The following is a 17,041-nucleotide window of genomic DNA, read 5'->3' as shown; positions in this document are numbered from 1 at the left end:
CAATTGAGCGTGTTCAAGCCTTGCGTGATCAGCTTCGCCAAAACTCCAAAGGTTCGTCTACTGTTGCTGATTTTGGTCGTAAGTTTAAATCTATTTGTGATCAGTTATCTGCTGTTGGTCACCCGGTTGATGAATCGGATAAAATTCATTGGTTTTTATATGGTATCGGGTCTGTTTTTGAGACTTTTTCTACTGCTGTTCGTGCTTCTCGATCTCCTACTACACTTCGAGATCTTGCCCGAGAGAAGCACATGAATAATTTTTACAATTCTTTCACGGAACTACCTCTTCTGCTGTTGCATTCACTGCTGACACCAGACCACCAAATTCCTACTGTGGTCGTGGTGGTCGGTTTAATAAGGGTGGTCGCGGTCGCGGTCGCCGTCCTCCACATTGCCAGTTGTGTCGTAAGGATGGTCACTACGCCAATACATGTCCACATCTTTCTTCCTATGCCACTCATAAACCCGGCACAGATACGGAATTAGCAAAAGCTTTCCATGCTCAGTGTCATGTTACTACAAACGCTCCAGACTGGTTTGTTGATTCCGGAGCTACAAATCATATGACGGCTTCCACAAATTCTGTTACACAACCTGCTCCCTATGATGGTCATGCAAATGTTATTTTTGGAGATGGTAATTCTCTTCACATCTCCCATGTTGGTCAATATGTCCTTCATAATAATGGTCGGCTACGGGATGTGTTGGTAGTCCCAAATATTACCAAAAATTTATTGTCTATTAGCAAGTTGACAACTGATAACAATGTGGATGTTTTGTTTTCCCAACCCAATTTTTTTATTCAGGATCGAGCAACGAAGCGGATTCTAGCAAAGGGCCGATGTGAACAAGGACTATATGTTCTCTCTCATGAATCTCAAGCACTTACAGCTGTTGCACCTTCAAGACTGAGGGCATCATTTGAACTTTGGCATTCCCGTTTGGGTCATGTCTCTTTTGATACTATTTCTCTATTAAATAAATTGGGACACTTATCGGTGACATCTCTATTACCGTCACCCGTTGTATGTTCTCCTTGTGACATCTCTATTACCGTCACCCGTTGTATGTTCTCCTTGTCAACTTGCTAAAGCACATCACTTACCTTTTAAACTTAACGATAAACGCGCTTTACATGTGTTAGATTTAGTTCATTGTGATCTATGGGGACCCTCACCCGTGGATTCTATTGATGGTTATCGCTATTACGCTCTCTTTGTGGATGATTATTCGAGATTTATGTGGTTCTATCCTCTCAAAACCAAATCAAGTTTTCATATGGTTTTTAGGGCTTTTATCAATTTTGTTCAAACACAATTTTCTTCAAAAATCAAGGTTTTTCAAAGTGATGGGGGCACGGAATTCATAAATCATCATGTTAGCAATTTGCTTGAAAAAATGGCACATTTCATCGCATTTCTTGCCCGTACACTCCACAACAAAACGGGAGGGTGAAACGAAAACACTGTCACATCGTTGAAACCGGACTTGCTATGTTATTCAATGGGCACGCTCCTTCTTCTGATTGGGTTCATGCATTTCGTACTTCAGTCTACGTTATTAATCGTCTCCCTACTTGGGTGTTGCAAAATAAGTCACCTTTTGAAGCATTGTTTACTCGGGCTCCATCTTATGATCATTTTCGACCGTTTGGGTGTCGAGTATATCCGTACTTACGTAACTATGCGGATCATAAATTTTCTCCGTGAAGCCTTCCTTGTATCTTTCTTGGGTATTCCGTACAATATAAAAGCTATCTATGTCTCGAGCCTGCTTCATCTCGTATTTATGTTACCTGACATGCCAAGTTCGATGAATTCTCATTTCCCTTTTGTGGCTCTTCCTCTCCCACTTCACTTAATGACGTTCTTTTGGTCACTTTTCACGATGATACCCTATGTTCACAACCTTCATCTCCCATTACCTTTTCCCCTTCACCCACCAACTTCAATAATTGTGGCTTGTGTGATGAAAACCCACAACATGTGGGTTGTCTTGATGACTTAAACCAATCATCTTCAACCCCAACTGATCATGTTTCATCATCTCCATTACCTGAGGCAACTCAAACACCTCCAACCCCCTCGACACACTCACCAGCCCCCTCGGCCCAATCGTCGATTGTATGTTTTCTAATTCTTTGAGGATGTATCTTGTAAATTCCTTTTGTATAAATCTATTGTCTCTCTACCTTATTTGGTGTGACGAGTTATATTCTCACTATTAAAGATCATCTTCAACCCCCTGCCCATCTTGCTCCTGCATAAGTATCCTCCTCCTCAACTGATCCCAAGGACAAAGCCAAGGCTGTGGAAATTGATCTCAAGTAATGGACTAGAATCGACTCTATTGTTAAGTCTTGGATATACAATACCGTTTCTCAACCTCTTCTCCACAAGATCTTAAAGAAAAAGTCCACCGCCTATGGTGTTTGGAAATGTCTGGAAGATCTGTTTAGTGCTAATAAATACAACAAAGCTATGCAACTTGAGAACTAACTTAGGAATATGACAATGGGTGACCCGTCTATCACTTATTACTACACTAGAATCAACACCATCTATGACATGTTGGAAAATCTTGGTTCTCCTATTCCCGAACACAACCTCTTGTCCATCACGCTCAATGGCTTATCTCAGAAGTTTCATGTTATTGCCACCACCATCAAGTACACGAAACCTACCCCCTATTTTATGGAAGCTAGATCCATCTCGTGTCTTGAAGAACAAACTATGGTGCAGGATCAACAATAACAAATCACTCCTTCTCATTCAGACACTTCTTCTTTTTTAACGATTCTTGTGATAGAAGAGTCCAATAATGGTGGCGTACTTGGTTATTTACGGCGAGGCAGAGGGGGTCAACATGGAGGAAGAGGCAGTTGTGATCGTAGTGGTGGTCAGTTTGGTGGTGCGCGTCAACAACTGACAACCCCTAATGGGTGGGGTTTGGCTAATACCCTTTACCTAGAGGAAACAATCAATCGGGGCTTCTACCAAGCTCACATGTACCTGCATCAGGTAATGGAGATGACGAAACATGATCAGTTGGAGCCTAACTTCTGTTATCGTCTACCTGGCCAAATCCTAATTTGCTGTAGCCATTTAACTTTTTTGGCCAACAACAAAATCATCCTCATGCTTACTTCACTCAATTTCAGGTCCAATAGCCTTCATGGTGTGCTACAACATGCTTGAATTCTCCTCAACAGTCCACATCCATTCCTCAAGTTTTCAAACAACCTCGGTGACGAATCTAGGAACATAAGGGTGGTTCATTGACAAAGGTGCTACTTCTCATCTACATGCAGATGCATGTATTTTTCTAAAGTTTCTAATAAGAGTAATTATTTTTCCTCTGTTTTCGTTGGAGATGGATCTTCAATACCTGTAAGTAAAGTTGGTCATTCCGTTCTTTCGCCGTCTAACCCTTATCATACTCTTGTCTTACACAATGTCTTAATCACCCCTCAAATTATCAAAAATCTTATATATGTTCGTCAATTTTATTGTGAAAATAGTTGTTCCATTAAATTTGAATCTTATGGTTTTTCTGTGAAGGATTTCAAAACCAAGCAAACTCTCATGAGATGTGATAGCACCTAAGATCTCTATACGGTCACCACTCCTACTGCTCAAGCTCTTCTCACCATTACTCCTCTCACTTGGCATCAATGTCTCGGGCATCCCGATCATCATGTTCCCAAACACTTAGTTGATAGTCGTTTTATTTCAAGTTCTTCTAATAATATTCCTACTTTATATGAACCGTGTCAATTAGGAAAACATATTAAGTTACCGTTTTCTTTACCAAACACTTTTTCTCATTTTCCATTTCATATTGTTCATTTCAATATTTAGACCTCTCCAGTTGAAAGTTATAGTGGTATTAAATATTATGTCATCTTTCGTGATAACTGTTCTCATTATGTGTAGATTTATCCTAAACGTGTCAAATCTGATGTGCTCTCTAAATTTCTTCATTTTTGTGCCTTTGTCCAAAATCACTTCAATAGATTAAAATTATACAATGTGATAATGGTGGTGAATTCAATAATAACCAATTTCAGAATATTTGTGACCAAAACGACATCAAAATGTGTTTTTCGTATCCTTACACATCTCAACAAAATGGAAAATCTGAGTGTATGATTTGTATAATCGACAACATTGGTCGTACCCTTCTCTTACATGCTCGTCTTCCATCCGAATATTGGGTGGAAGCTCTTCATATGGCTGAACGTCTCCTCAACATTCTTCCTTCCATTACCCTTCACAACAACACTCGTTTCCATAAATTATACAAGAAAATACCCACTTATACTCATCTTTGTGTCTTCGGTTGTCTTTGTTTTCCTAATGTTGTCGAACCTCACAAAATCTCCCCTCGGTCGACCCCAAGCATTTTTCTTGGATATCCAACCAATCATAAGGGATATCGGTGCCTTGATCTTCAAACTAAAAAGACAATTATTTTCCACCATGTTTTCTTTGATGAATACTCTTTTCCTTTTCGTTCTTTGACACCCAATTCTGCTCCCTCACAATCTTTACTTAATTATATTGCACCGTTTTACCGAAATGTTCCTCACTTATACAGTCCCATTGATCCATCAGACCAATCTCCTAATATGAATATCCACACACCTCAACCAACCGACTCATCGGTTCACCCTCATGACTCATCGGCCCAAACAACTGATCTCATTCCTAATCTGTCTTACGACCAACCTTTCATAGTTGTTCTTTCGATAACCTCTTCTCAACCGGTTGCTACTCCTCTGTCTCAGCATCCTATGCTCACTCGTCTTAAAAACAGTGTTACAAAATATATTACACGATTAAATCTTCATGTTGATTCCTCTTCTCCTATTCCTAAGTCTTACTTACAAGCATTTGAAGTTCCAAATTGGGTAAATTCAATTCAAGAATAATACTCTGCTCTCATCACCAACAATACATGGGTTCTTGTTCCTTTCCCAGCTTCTGCAAATGTTATTAATTGCGTATGGTTGTTTAACAAGAAGCTAAATGTGGATGGTTCGTTGTCCTGGTATAAGGCACGTTTAGTTGTTAACGGTTGTTGTCAGCGACCTAGTAGTGATTATGATGAGACTTTTAGTACTGTGGTTAAACCAACTACCATTCGTACGGTTTTGAGCATTGCAGTTACTCATAAGTTACCTATCAGACAGTTTGTTGTGAAGAATTCTTTCTTTCATGGTCATCTTCAAGAGACAGTTTATATGCAACAATCTCCTATTTTCCGTGATTCTTCTCGACCTCATCATGTTTTCCTTCTTCAAAGGTCTTTATATGGTCTTAAACAGGCACCAAGGCATGGTTTCATAGATTTACTATGTTTATCTCTCGAATTGGTTTTATTAATAGAAAGTGTGATTCTTCTATGTTTATATGTTTATTTACAGGCAGGGCTCTCATATTGCTTACCTGGTACTTTATGTGGATGATATTGTCCATGGGTAGTTGTACACAGGCAGGGCTCTCTATTCATGAGTGAAAGTACCCGTTTCATGTTATCTAGTGTTCTGTACGGATAATGACTTAAAAGGGTAATATATTTTTCGATTTGCATACTGAGTCTTTTTTTCATCCACATTTACCCCCTTTAACTTGTTAAATTGTACACATTTAGTATTAATGACCGGTTACTCCAACTTAGCCGGTAAAAATGACTTAATAGGGTAATATGTTCTCTCACTTTGTACACATTTAGTCCTTAACATTTTTGTATACGTTTAGTACTTAATATTTTTTTTGTTGCAAAATAAGTCATTTTTGTTTTTGTATTCATTCAGTACTTATGAATGACTTCTTTAGGTTTTTCTCATGACATTTTACATGAGACAATTATTAATGAAGTGTTTAGGGCTTTTGATACTTATGTCTATCGCGATCTCGACTACTAGCTTGTTTAGGTCATGTGTTATGAACGTCATAACTTCTTCATACAATCTCGGATTTTAACGATCTTTATATCCATAAGTCCGTATTTTTACGTACGGTCTATATATCCATACGTTTTTCATGAATGCATGTATGGATGTTTTTTTAATAAAGTCGTAAGTAAAAAATATTACATTTTAACGGGAGCAATTATCGAAAGTTGTAGTAGATTCAAAAAACGAACAAGTGGATATAAAGATCGTTAATTTTTGATATCTTATGAAGAAGTTACGATGTTCAAAATACAAGACCTAAGTCAAACCACAATACCTACACAACCAAGCAGTCGATATTGCGATTGACATAAGCATCAATACCCCCAAACACCTCATCAATGATTGTCCCACGTAAGATGTCATGAGAAAAACCTAAAGACAACATTCATAAGTACTGAAAGAGTACAAAAAACAAAAATGACTTATTTTGAAACAAAAAATATTAAGGACTAAATGTGTACAAAAATATTAAGGACTAAATGTGTACAAAATCAGAATATTGCCCTATTAACAATTTAAAGGGATAAATGTGGACGAAAAAAATACTCAGTGACCAAATGTGTACAAATCAAAAAATATATTATCCTTTTAAGTCATTATCCCGTTCTCTATATTCATCATTTGTACTTGTTGGATATTAAGATATATAGGTGAGTTTTTGTAGTAACTTAGATGTTATTCTTCAGAAGAATATTTAAGTAATATCTACCTAATTTTGACTTCTAATGAATTCAAATTATAAGCCTTTTTAGAGTTTTTCAACCCCCAAATATTCATGAAAATTGAAAAACTAGTGGGTGAGTTTTTTTAAAAGCCATGTTATTTCATAAAACATATTAATTAACAAACTATTGTAAAAAAAATTTCAATAATTTGATGGCCTCATAAGTTTTCAACAAAATGTAAATGGATAACTTATATAAGGGCTCTAAAAAAACTAACTGATCTCATGCGGATAAAATGAATGTTTTCATTTGAAGTTTTTAGTGAAAAAAACTTCAACAAAAAATTCTCTAGAACCTCTTAGGGTTTATTGTTGTCCAAGGGTTTTATAATCATACTAAAACTAAATTATCAACAACATCGGAAAAAAGCCCTAAAATCGTCGAAAAGGACCCAAAATCGCCGGCAAAAACACCCTGATGATGTTCATGTTTGTGGGTGGTGATAATTATAGAAAACGAAATAAGGTTCAACTGGAACAATTGATTACAGTTTCTATCTTCTAATTTAATCGATAAAGAATCTATATACATCAAAATATCCAAACGGATATATATATGAAAACAAATTATAATCCAACCAAGAAACTAGGAATAAAAGAAGGATAAGATAAACATAAGAAAAGATAAGATAATCTCGATTATTTTCTTCACTCCCCCTCCAGATGGAACGTGAACGTGAAGATCACGAACGCCCATCTTGCCCGGTAGAGAACGAAATATGTCCGTCCCAAGAGGTTTAGTAAAAAGCTATGCTGTTAGTTGATCTTTAGTGTGGATATCAACTCGAAATATTTCTTTGGACTGAACTCGCTCACGAATGAAATACCGATCCATCTTCCCATGTTGAGTGCGTTCGTGAAATATCGGGTTGTTAGCAATATGTCGTGTAGCTTGATTATCATAATAAAGTTGAGTAGCAGCCATTTGAGGAGCTTGAAGGTCCTTTAACAACAAACGAAGCCATAAAATTTCATGCACTTTAGTGGCCATGGATCGATACTCAGCTTCAGCAGAAGAGCGAGACACTACGAATTGCTTCTTTGTCTTCCAAAAGATTGGAGCACCTCCAAGAGTAATAAAATAACCGGCCTTTGAACGTCTCGTAAAGGGCAACCAAGCCAATCATAATCACAATATGTAACCAACATTAAATCACCATCGACCGGAAGGAAAATCCCTTGACCAGGAGTGGCTTTAAGGTATCACAACACACGGAGAGCTGCGTTCCAATGATTTGTCGCAACAACTTGGTTGAACGTATTTAATGCAAACGTTATGTCAGGTCGGTGACTTGTAGGTACAGAAGACGACCAATAAGCCGCCTATACTTCCCAACATTAGTAGTAAGACGAATATTATGTTCCATAGGAAAAAAAAACCTTGGTCTACACCTGTAACGCCTGTGTTTCTAGGCTAGGCATTAATGTTGATGTAATAGTCTAGGTTAACCTTTGTAACTCGTTTTGAAATAATAAGAATGTATTATTTGAGTATTATGTGTTTTATGCTTAATTGTATGACTTAAATGAATTAAGAATAAAAATAAGTGTAGTAATAAAATATTAGATAAGCCCAATATCTATGAAGGAAGTTGTAGTGGTCGTGACAAGGGTTCCGAATATATAAAGAATGCCGAAATCCGAGTTATAACGAAGAAGTTATGACATGTCGAAGTTTCGCGACAGAACCGGTACGACACTGCGTGACGTAAATAGTAAATTTACGATAGAGCGATATTTAGCCTTAATGATCTAAACAAAAGTCGTAGAATACGTTAAACCGAGAGTGTACATAAAAAAACGTCTAAATCTGACTTCGTATAAGGAAATTATGATTTTTCGAATTTTCGACTTAGCAGTATGCAACCCAAAGTTCGAATATGAGATCGAGTGGTTTCTAGCCGGAACAATCTAAACGATAATTGAAGATCTCGTTGATAGTAGTCCAACGGTGAAAAGACAAACAAAAACGGACATCAGATGAAGAAGTTATGAATTTCTAATGGAGTTTTCCTGTCCCGGCCTACTAAAAATAATATAATAAAAATAAAGTCAAAATTAGCCGATGGAGTCTAAACAAGAGCTGTAGAGCATAATCTCACCTACGCGTGGGTATAAAGAACGTCGAAAACGGAGATCGAATGCGAGAGTTATGATTTTCTGAAGTTCGAGGCGCGCATCCCAAAAGGGAACGCCCCGCGTTCGTTACTTGGCCCCAGATTGGCCACGTCGATGCCGCATCAAACAGATAAGAGATAAGACAGAACCCCGCTCCTACGCGCCGTGTTCGAAGGGAACGCCCAACGTTCCTTTAGGGAACGCCCTGTGTTCGAGACCAACTCCAACCCTATAAATAGATGTCGTGGGTTGTCGAGTTTTATTGCTCAAATTCTTCTCTCTCACTCGTTATTGCCTCGTTTTGCGTGAAAGTTATACCCTGAACCCCCGGTATCATCCCGACACTCGAAGCAAGTCCCGAAGCCCCGAAGATCCCGAGAAATAGAGTTGTCGAGCCGAAACTCTGCCCGTGAGAAGCCCGGTTTTTGGAAGATATCCCGGTTTCATCGAAGATTATTATTTTAAGAGCCGTAGTGCTGTCCGAGCATCGTCTTATCAAGTGAGTGTATATTCCTTTTCTTCTAACACATAGATACGAAGTATTCTCTACAAAATACGTGTTATGTGTTTGTATATTATTTGCTTATTTGAAATAATTGTTGAATGAATGATTTGTAGAGGTTTTAAGTTGTATATAAATGTATATATTTTTATCTACTAATATGTTGGGTAGAACATGGGTAGACAGTTGTTGTGTGATGAAATAAAATGAACTCGATGTTGTTTTTGATCTAGTCATCTAGCGGAGTATGGATGACGACCACAGACTCTTTCTAGACAGTGCAGTGGAACGCTGGTAGGTTCATAACCTGTAGGTGTTGTGAACGATGTGTTCACCGGTGTACTCTATCCCCCTCATGGTTTCCTTTAGGACAACTATTGTTGAGGAAACCCCTTTGCAGTAATGTCCGTCCCGATGAAAATCCTAGATTAGGTCCTTTGTAATAGTTGTTATCATAGGGACGTAAGGTGAGGATAACGAGAATGGGTAATCGGGTTATCGTTGGTTGGTGAAATTAAATATAATTAATTATTGTGGGTTGAAAACCCTATATGCTCACCAGGTTCCCAAGCCTGACCCACTCAGTTTTATTTGTATTACAGGTAGTGGCGCGAGAGCATAAGTTGGACAACTTGTGAAGATATTTTGTTTATAGGCTAGTAGTTGTGTATAATTGTTGTAAGGCTTATAATATGCCGTTTATGCTTTTGTGTCTGTATCGGAACATGACATCCCGAGTTTTGATATATAATGAAAATACATCCTTTAAGGAATGCTTTGATAAATTATATTTATCATATTTTGTTTTGGGAACAAATTCCGCAACTTTTTTAAATTAAAGGATTACTCTGAAAATTAGTTTAAAAGCATAAATTAAATCGGTCTTTTCTAGCCGTGATTTTGGGTATGTCACAACACCCTTCCAAACTGCTGCCAACAAGTATATCAGGAGTATACTTCCTTTGGCTAAGAACCATTCCATCCGGTGTTCGTGCCACTTCAATTCCAAGAAAATATTTCAACGTTCCCAAGTCTTTGATACTGAACTTGCTGTCGAGAAAAGTTTTAATTTTAGCAATGTGACGATCATTATTCCCCAAATGAATAACATTGCCAACATAGATAAGAGCTGAAATAAAAATATCCTTTTCTTTGAATAAAAAAAGTGAGCAATCAACCTTAGAATGCTTGAAACCAATTTAGAGAAGAGCTCCAGTGAATTTATTGTACCAATTTCGTGAGGCTTGTCATAAACCATACAAAGACTTTCGTAGACAACAAACTCGCGTATCCCCTTCCTTTGCAAAACCTTGTGGAAGCTTCATATATACTTCTTCATTTAAATCTCTATGTAAAAAGGCGTTATTTACATGGAGTTGGTGAATCATCCATCGTTTTTGAACAACAATTGATAATATGGTTATGACTGTCACTAGCTTAACAACCGGTGCAAACATCTCATTAAAGCCAATGCCTTCAATTTGGGTGAAACCCTTTGCAATTAGACTTGCCTTGTAGCGCTCTACTTCACCAATCGATTTGTATTTGATTTTTTAAACCCACATTGATTCGATATCTTTCTTTCCGTATGGCAAATTTATCAATGTCCACATGTTGTTATTTTCAAGAGCTTAAATCTCCCTTTGCATAGCATCCCTCGAATGCTGACTTTTAACCGCTTTAGAAAAGTGTTTGGGCTTATCTTGAAAAGATATGGCAGTTAAGTAAGATTTGTGGGAGTTAGTAAAACTTTTATAAGACACAAAGTGTGATAAATGGTGTATCGTCTAAGAAGTCGTGTTCACATGGGAGTGAGAATGGTCAATGGAAGGTGGCAAATCAACTTCAAATTCTTGCAGACGTGCAAGATTGGTTCGAGTTCATTCAGGATGAGTGCTTTGGGCTGGATGATGGGTTGGGCCGACATCAGAATGATTGGCTTGGGCCGATGTAGACTCGCCAGTAGAACACGTCCTAGTTGAGCTGCGTTGTGGGCTAGTAGAAGCACTTGAATTGTTGTTTGGAACCGGATGATCAACAACATGCACGTGATCAGTAGTATCAAGAATGGTATCTGTCTCATCATCATAAGTATCATCAAGAGGATTTGAACCTACATGGTTCCTGTTTCGATTTTCATCTTTGATGTTGTACTCTTCAATATTATGCAAACGAAAGATGCTTTTTATGAACTTCACATCTCGAGAAACAGTGATCCTTTTTTTGGAAATCAAAAACTTGATACCCTTTTTGTCCTTGTGGATATCGGATATCCTATGAAAACACAAGGCCTCCCCCTTTCTTCAAACTTGTCCTTTCCAGCTTTATTTTCTGTGACATATAACAAGCAACCCAAAACTTTCATAAGATCATACAGAGGCTTAATTTTGAAAAGAACATCATATGGGGTTATATTTTGGATGGACTGAGAAGGTAATGTATTTATGATGTAAGTTGTCGTAAGAACACATTCTCCCCAAAACTCGATAGGAAGACTAGCTTGAAAACGTAAAGCTCTAGCTATCTCTAAGAGGTGCTTATGTTTCCTTTCAACGATTCCATTCTGTTGTGGGGTATGGAAGCATGAAGTTTCAAGTAAAATCCCATGTTCTTCATAGAATTTATGCATATTTTTTGAAACAAACTCTCCCATATTATCACTCTTAATTCTTTTGATTTTTAATTCAAATTGGGTCTCAATCATTTTGTATAAGGTTACAAGACTTGAGCTTGCATATAATTTGTGTTTTAACAAATCAACCCAAGTGGAATGGCTATAATCATCAACAATTGTGAGAAAGTATCAGGCTCTAGAAAGCGAAGGAACCCAATACCCCCCACCATATATCACAGTGAATCAAGTCAAGAGGAGCAGAAGTTTTAATAAAACTGACTTGAAATGGTAATATGGTTTGTTTAGCTTTAATACATGAATCACAATGATCTATTTCTCCTATAGTATTAAAAAACTGATATTTTGAAGTCTAGAATTTGAAACATGTCCCAACCTTCTATGCCAACTTTTTGTATCAACTTTGATTGCTATTGATTTGATGCTTGCATCCATATCTTCCACGTTGTAAAGACCATCCTTACACCTCCCCATGCCTATTAGTTTCCTCAACTGTAAGTCCTGTATGTAACAAAAATCCGAAAAAAACGTTACAAAACAATTGTGATTTTTGGTGAATTTACTAATAGACAATATGTTGTATTTGTAATCTGGTATGTAAAGGACATTATCGACACTCAAATCACTTGGCAAGCAAGAACTCCATATTCCTTGAACATGGACATTGTCACCATTTGGTATCTTAACAGGAGCACCATCAGGTGATTCCTTTAAATTGATTAAGACAGAATCATCATAAGAGATATGTTCAGTTGCTCTGGAGTTGATGACCCACGACCGATGAAAACTTATCCTACCAGCCATGTTAGCTTCATGCTTAGTTTCATTGCTTAATTATTGCAACAATTTCTTATATTGTTTGACATTAAGCCTAGGAATGGGGGTGAATTCGATTCCAACTGCAAGACCTTTGGGTTTCAGGTTTATCAGTTTCTTTTGATTGTTTGGAGCCCTTCGTTGTCGATTTTCCCACCAGTCAGGATACCTGATCTTTTCAAAACATCCATCGATCGTATATCCGACTTTATTGCAGTTCTTACACTTCAGGCCTTCACGAATGATGCGTTTTCCTGGGTAGTTGGCTTTAATTTTCAATGGTGCTCGTATCTGATAAGTTGCTTCCTTCACCGCCATTTTCTTTATTGTGATGGTGTTCTTTTGTTGTTCGTCTTCAGCTACTTACTAAATGGTAGACATTTCCAAACTTGGTATGGGTTTGGTGCTGAGAATTTGGGTTTTTATGGTCCCAAAACTGTCATCAAGACCCATCAGAATTCGTATATGCGTTCCTTTTCTTTGGACTCCATGAGTCTTTTTCCTAAGTTGCAGGAACATTTATTGCAAGTACATGTTGTTGGAGGTGAAATAGATTCAATTTCATCCCATATACCCCTCATCATTGTGAAGTAGGAAGAAACAGATTGATTGTCTTGTCTTATAGTTGTTAGAGTTCTCATAAGCCCTTGGAGCACTTTTTTTTCCCAAATCTTTCTTGGAGGTCTTCCCAAATCTGTCTAGCAATCCTTGCGTACTATACACTATTTCTGATTTCTTTTTCCATGGCAGTCGTGATCCATCCCTTGACGATGGCGTCACTGCGCAACCATGCTCTGCAGTCTTATGCATCCTCTAGCAGTTTTGGAAGAGTTCCATCGATGAAGCCAACCCTATTTTTGGCGATAAGGAAGTTACTCATCTCCTAAGACGAGTCTGCGTAGCTGTTGTCGTTTAAATAATCATTCACATGCATCTGACGGGGATAATCAATGGGGTGAATGTATTATGGCGAGTCTGGATCAGAAGAAGTGTTCTTGGCTTTTTCTTTCCCACACCTTTCGATGCCATCTGTTGATCCAGCCATGGAGGTTTCTGGTTTGTGATTTTAGCGGATTAGAGGACCCGCTGTGATACCAAATAAAAAACGTAATAAGGTTCAACTGGAACAATTGATTTCAGGTTCTATCTTCTTATTTAATCGATTATATATATATATATATATATATATATATATATATATATATATATATATATATATATATATATATATATATATGAAAACAAATTATAATCCTACCAAGAAACTAGGAATAAAAGAAGGATAAAATAAACATAAGAGAATATAAGATAATCTCGATTATTTTCTTCAGATAATCGATACTCGACCGGTGAAATCAGTAAAATTCCACTCGATTGGACTGATGAGCGTTATAATTGCCGGAGAGGAAAAGAGGTGATCCACGAAAACTGAGAAAGCCGACAATTAGACTGATTTTATCAATCATGCTTTAGCAGCGATGATCAATAGCATCAACATTTTATGGTAAATGGAAGGAACATTTCGCGGTCATTTTTTAGGGCATCAGCGGCGACTATGTCATAGCTATTGCTATTGTACGGATGATCACAAGTGATTGTTGGATTGAATGTGAGATCGATGGCTAGGATGCAGCTGTGAAAAAAGATGCAAATCGTGGTTTTGTAGTAGTATCAACGATGGTATTACCGACCACATGAGCATTAGTGGCGGCGTATTTCTTATGTCGTCGCTAATGTCTTTGTCTCCAGTAATATCGTCGTCCCCGGCATTACTTGATAGTGTGATTGTCCAAGGGTTGGTGATAAGGTGTTTTTGTTTGTTGCAAGCAATCGAAGAAATTCGTTCAAGGGGCATGAATAAATAGAAAATGAACAAATTATAAACATTTTGTTATATTTGCATCAAGTCTTAATCTATAAAAACTAATTAAATATTTATAGAGCGATAAGCTAATAAAAATTAAAGAAATTATTATTTGCATTTTCATCTATATCGCATATCTTTTGACAATGAAAGACAACCATATTCTAATTATTTTAAGTTGTGTTAAGTTCTTTAAATGATCTCGACCTATCGCTAATTGTTAATTGTAGTATTTGTGTTTTTTTATTTGGTTTACTTAAATTGTATTTCATTACTCTTTTTCTTACTAATTGCGAAACTAATTTCGTCTCTCATTACAAATCCTTTGTCCCTGTTCCACAGATATGATCAAAACGACTACGCCGGAGAGCCTTTCTGCAACTACAAATCCCAGATGGTCTCTCGCTGGAATGACTGCCCTCGTCACAGGTGGAACACATGGGATCGGCTACGCTGTGGTGGAGGAACTGGCGGAGTTAGGGGCGGCAGTACACACCTGCTCTCGCAACGAGGCTGAGCTCAACCAACGCTTACAGGAATGGTCTTCCAAGGGCTTCACAGTCACCGGATCCGTCTGCAATGCAGCCTCTCGTCCTCAACGTGAACATCTTTTAAAAAAAGTCTCCACTATCTTCAATGGAAAGCTCAATATCTTAGTAATTAATTTCTTTTTGCTTGCTGTTTTGAACGATTTTCTGTTTCGTTATTATGATAAACGTAAAGAAAGCTACTATATATAATGTATAGATCCTTTTACTTATTGTAGATAAACAATGTTGGGATGAACATAATGAAACCTACTACGGAGTATACTGCAGAAGAGTATTCCCTGATCATGGCTACCAATTTGGAATCTTGTTACCATATCTCTCAACTTTCACATTCTCTTTTAAAAGCTTCTGGATTTGGAAGCATTGTGTTCATTTCATCTGTTGCAGGTTCTACTCATGTTTTTTCTGGATCTATCTATGGAGCCACTAAAGGTAAGATTATCCATTATCCCTAATCATATTTGGTGTTGTGTGAGACTATAATTATAGGGGTTTTAACTTCGATTTTGTGTTTACAGGTGCAATGAATCAGCTTGCAAAGAATCTAGCATGTGAATGGGCTAAAGATAACATTCGGAGTAATAGTGTATCACCATGGTTCACAAGAACCCCGCTTGTCGAACATGTAATATTAATATACATCCATCGATGATTCTACCATTCTTTCTTTAAAATTTATAGATAAGCCATGTAAATTTTCTTTTGTTTAGTTGCTAGGTAATAAGGAGCTTTTAGATAGAGTGGTATCTAGAACTCCTCTAAAACGCGTTGCAGAAGCAAATGAAGTTTCATCAATGGTGGCGTTTCTTTGCATGCCTGTTGCTTCTTATATCACTGGCCAAACAATTGTTGTTGATGGAGGATTTTCAGTTAATGGTTTCGCATAACATACAAAATGCTCGACGAGTTCTTTTTTGTTATGTTGATGTGAAGAAGCTTGGGTGGTAACTATAATTCTCTTTTATTCTTTCTGTAACAAGGGTAAAAGCATAAAGGAAATGAATTGTGTTAATTTATATATTAGTTTACTGCCTAAATGAGTATATGCGCATGCTAATTAGATGTGTCATGTTTGTCAATAATACATATTACATATTTTGTTAATTTGTTTATATTGCTAAAACAGTGATCGTTAATTTAATTGTATTTGTTTTATTGTTCATCCGTTTAGTTTGTTTGTGTGTGTGTGTTTTACATTTAAATTGTTAAATTGTATTAATGTGGTTTAAATTTGGATGTTTGTCTAATTATTATTAAGAATTTAGTAAATTTAGTAAATTACATAATCGTCCGTGTCATTTGGGGTCAAATACATGTTTTATCCTCAACTTAATTTTTAACTTTGACCCATGTGGTTAAAATTTGTTTCAATTTTGGTGAGGTTTGAATGAAAATGATTATTTTACTTTTAATTTCTTTTTAAATAGTTATGTTATTATGATACGTGAAGATCCTACCTTAACAATGTTCCCCTCCATCTTTACCCTTTCCACTTTCCTCTTTTCATGTATCTATCTCATCTTTCCCCTAAACCTTATGGCCGAATGCACACCTTATATATTTCACCACCATCAAAGTTGGTCTTCTGCACAACTGACAACAACCCCATCAAAATCCTATTATGGAAAACACCAAAAATTGAACAACTCCTTCCTTCTACATTTATTTCGCTCAATCTCACAACTCTCGTTGAAAAGAAGGCTCGTTGGTTCCCATTTTTTTTTGTTGGAACAATCAAATGAAATGAATTATTTGAAGTTTGGCTGGTTGTTACTTTTTTTTCGTTGGAATAATTAACTGAAATGACCGATATACATACCTAAGATATGGATCCAGTTGTGAAAGAATGGGGTGATTAGTGAACAACACA

The 17,041-nt window shown here is 37.0% G+C and overlaps 1 protein-coding gene across 2 annotated transcripts; it reads left to right on the top strand.

The window, feature by feature from the left end:
- Positions 1 to 14,861: 14,861 nt before the first annotated feature.
- LOC145074865 (tropinone reductase homolog At5g06060-like) lies at positions 14,862 to 16,275 on the top strand. 2 transcript variants are annotated; one of them, XM_079021194.1, is made up of 4 exons: positions 14,862 to 15,240; positions 15,387 to 15,603; positions 15,690 to 15,796; positions 15,882 to 16,275. In XM_079021194.1, exons 1-4 carry the CDS (start codon positions 14,965 to 14,967, stop codon positions 16,056 to 16,058), a joined length of 777 nt encoding a protein of 258 aa, XP_078877320.1. In that variant the 5' UTR covers positions 14,862 to 14,964; the 3' UTR covers positions 16,059 to 16,275. The 2 variants fall into 2 exon arrangements, with proteins under 2 accessions (XP_078877320.1, XP_078877319.1); XM_079021193.1 differs by having other exon boundaries at positions 14,862 to 15,276.
- The last annotated feature ends 766 nt before the right edge of the window (positions 16,276 to 17,041 follow it).

This window comes from Lactuca serriola, chromosome 9 (assembly GCF_051521515.1).
Source record: "Lactuca serriola cultivar US96UC23 chromosome 9, Lser_US96UC23_V15, whole genome shotgun sequence".
Classification (NCBI taxonomy): Eukaryota; Viridiplantae; Streptophyta; class Magnoliopsida; order Asterales; family Asteraceae; genus Lactuca; species Lactuca serriola.
Note: the sequence above shows the minus strand (reverse complement) of the source record. Positions and strands in the feature narration are given on the sequence as shown.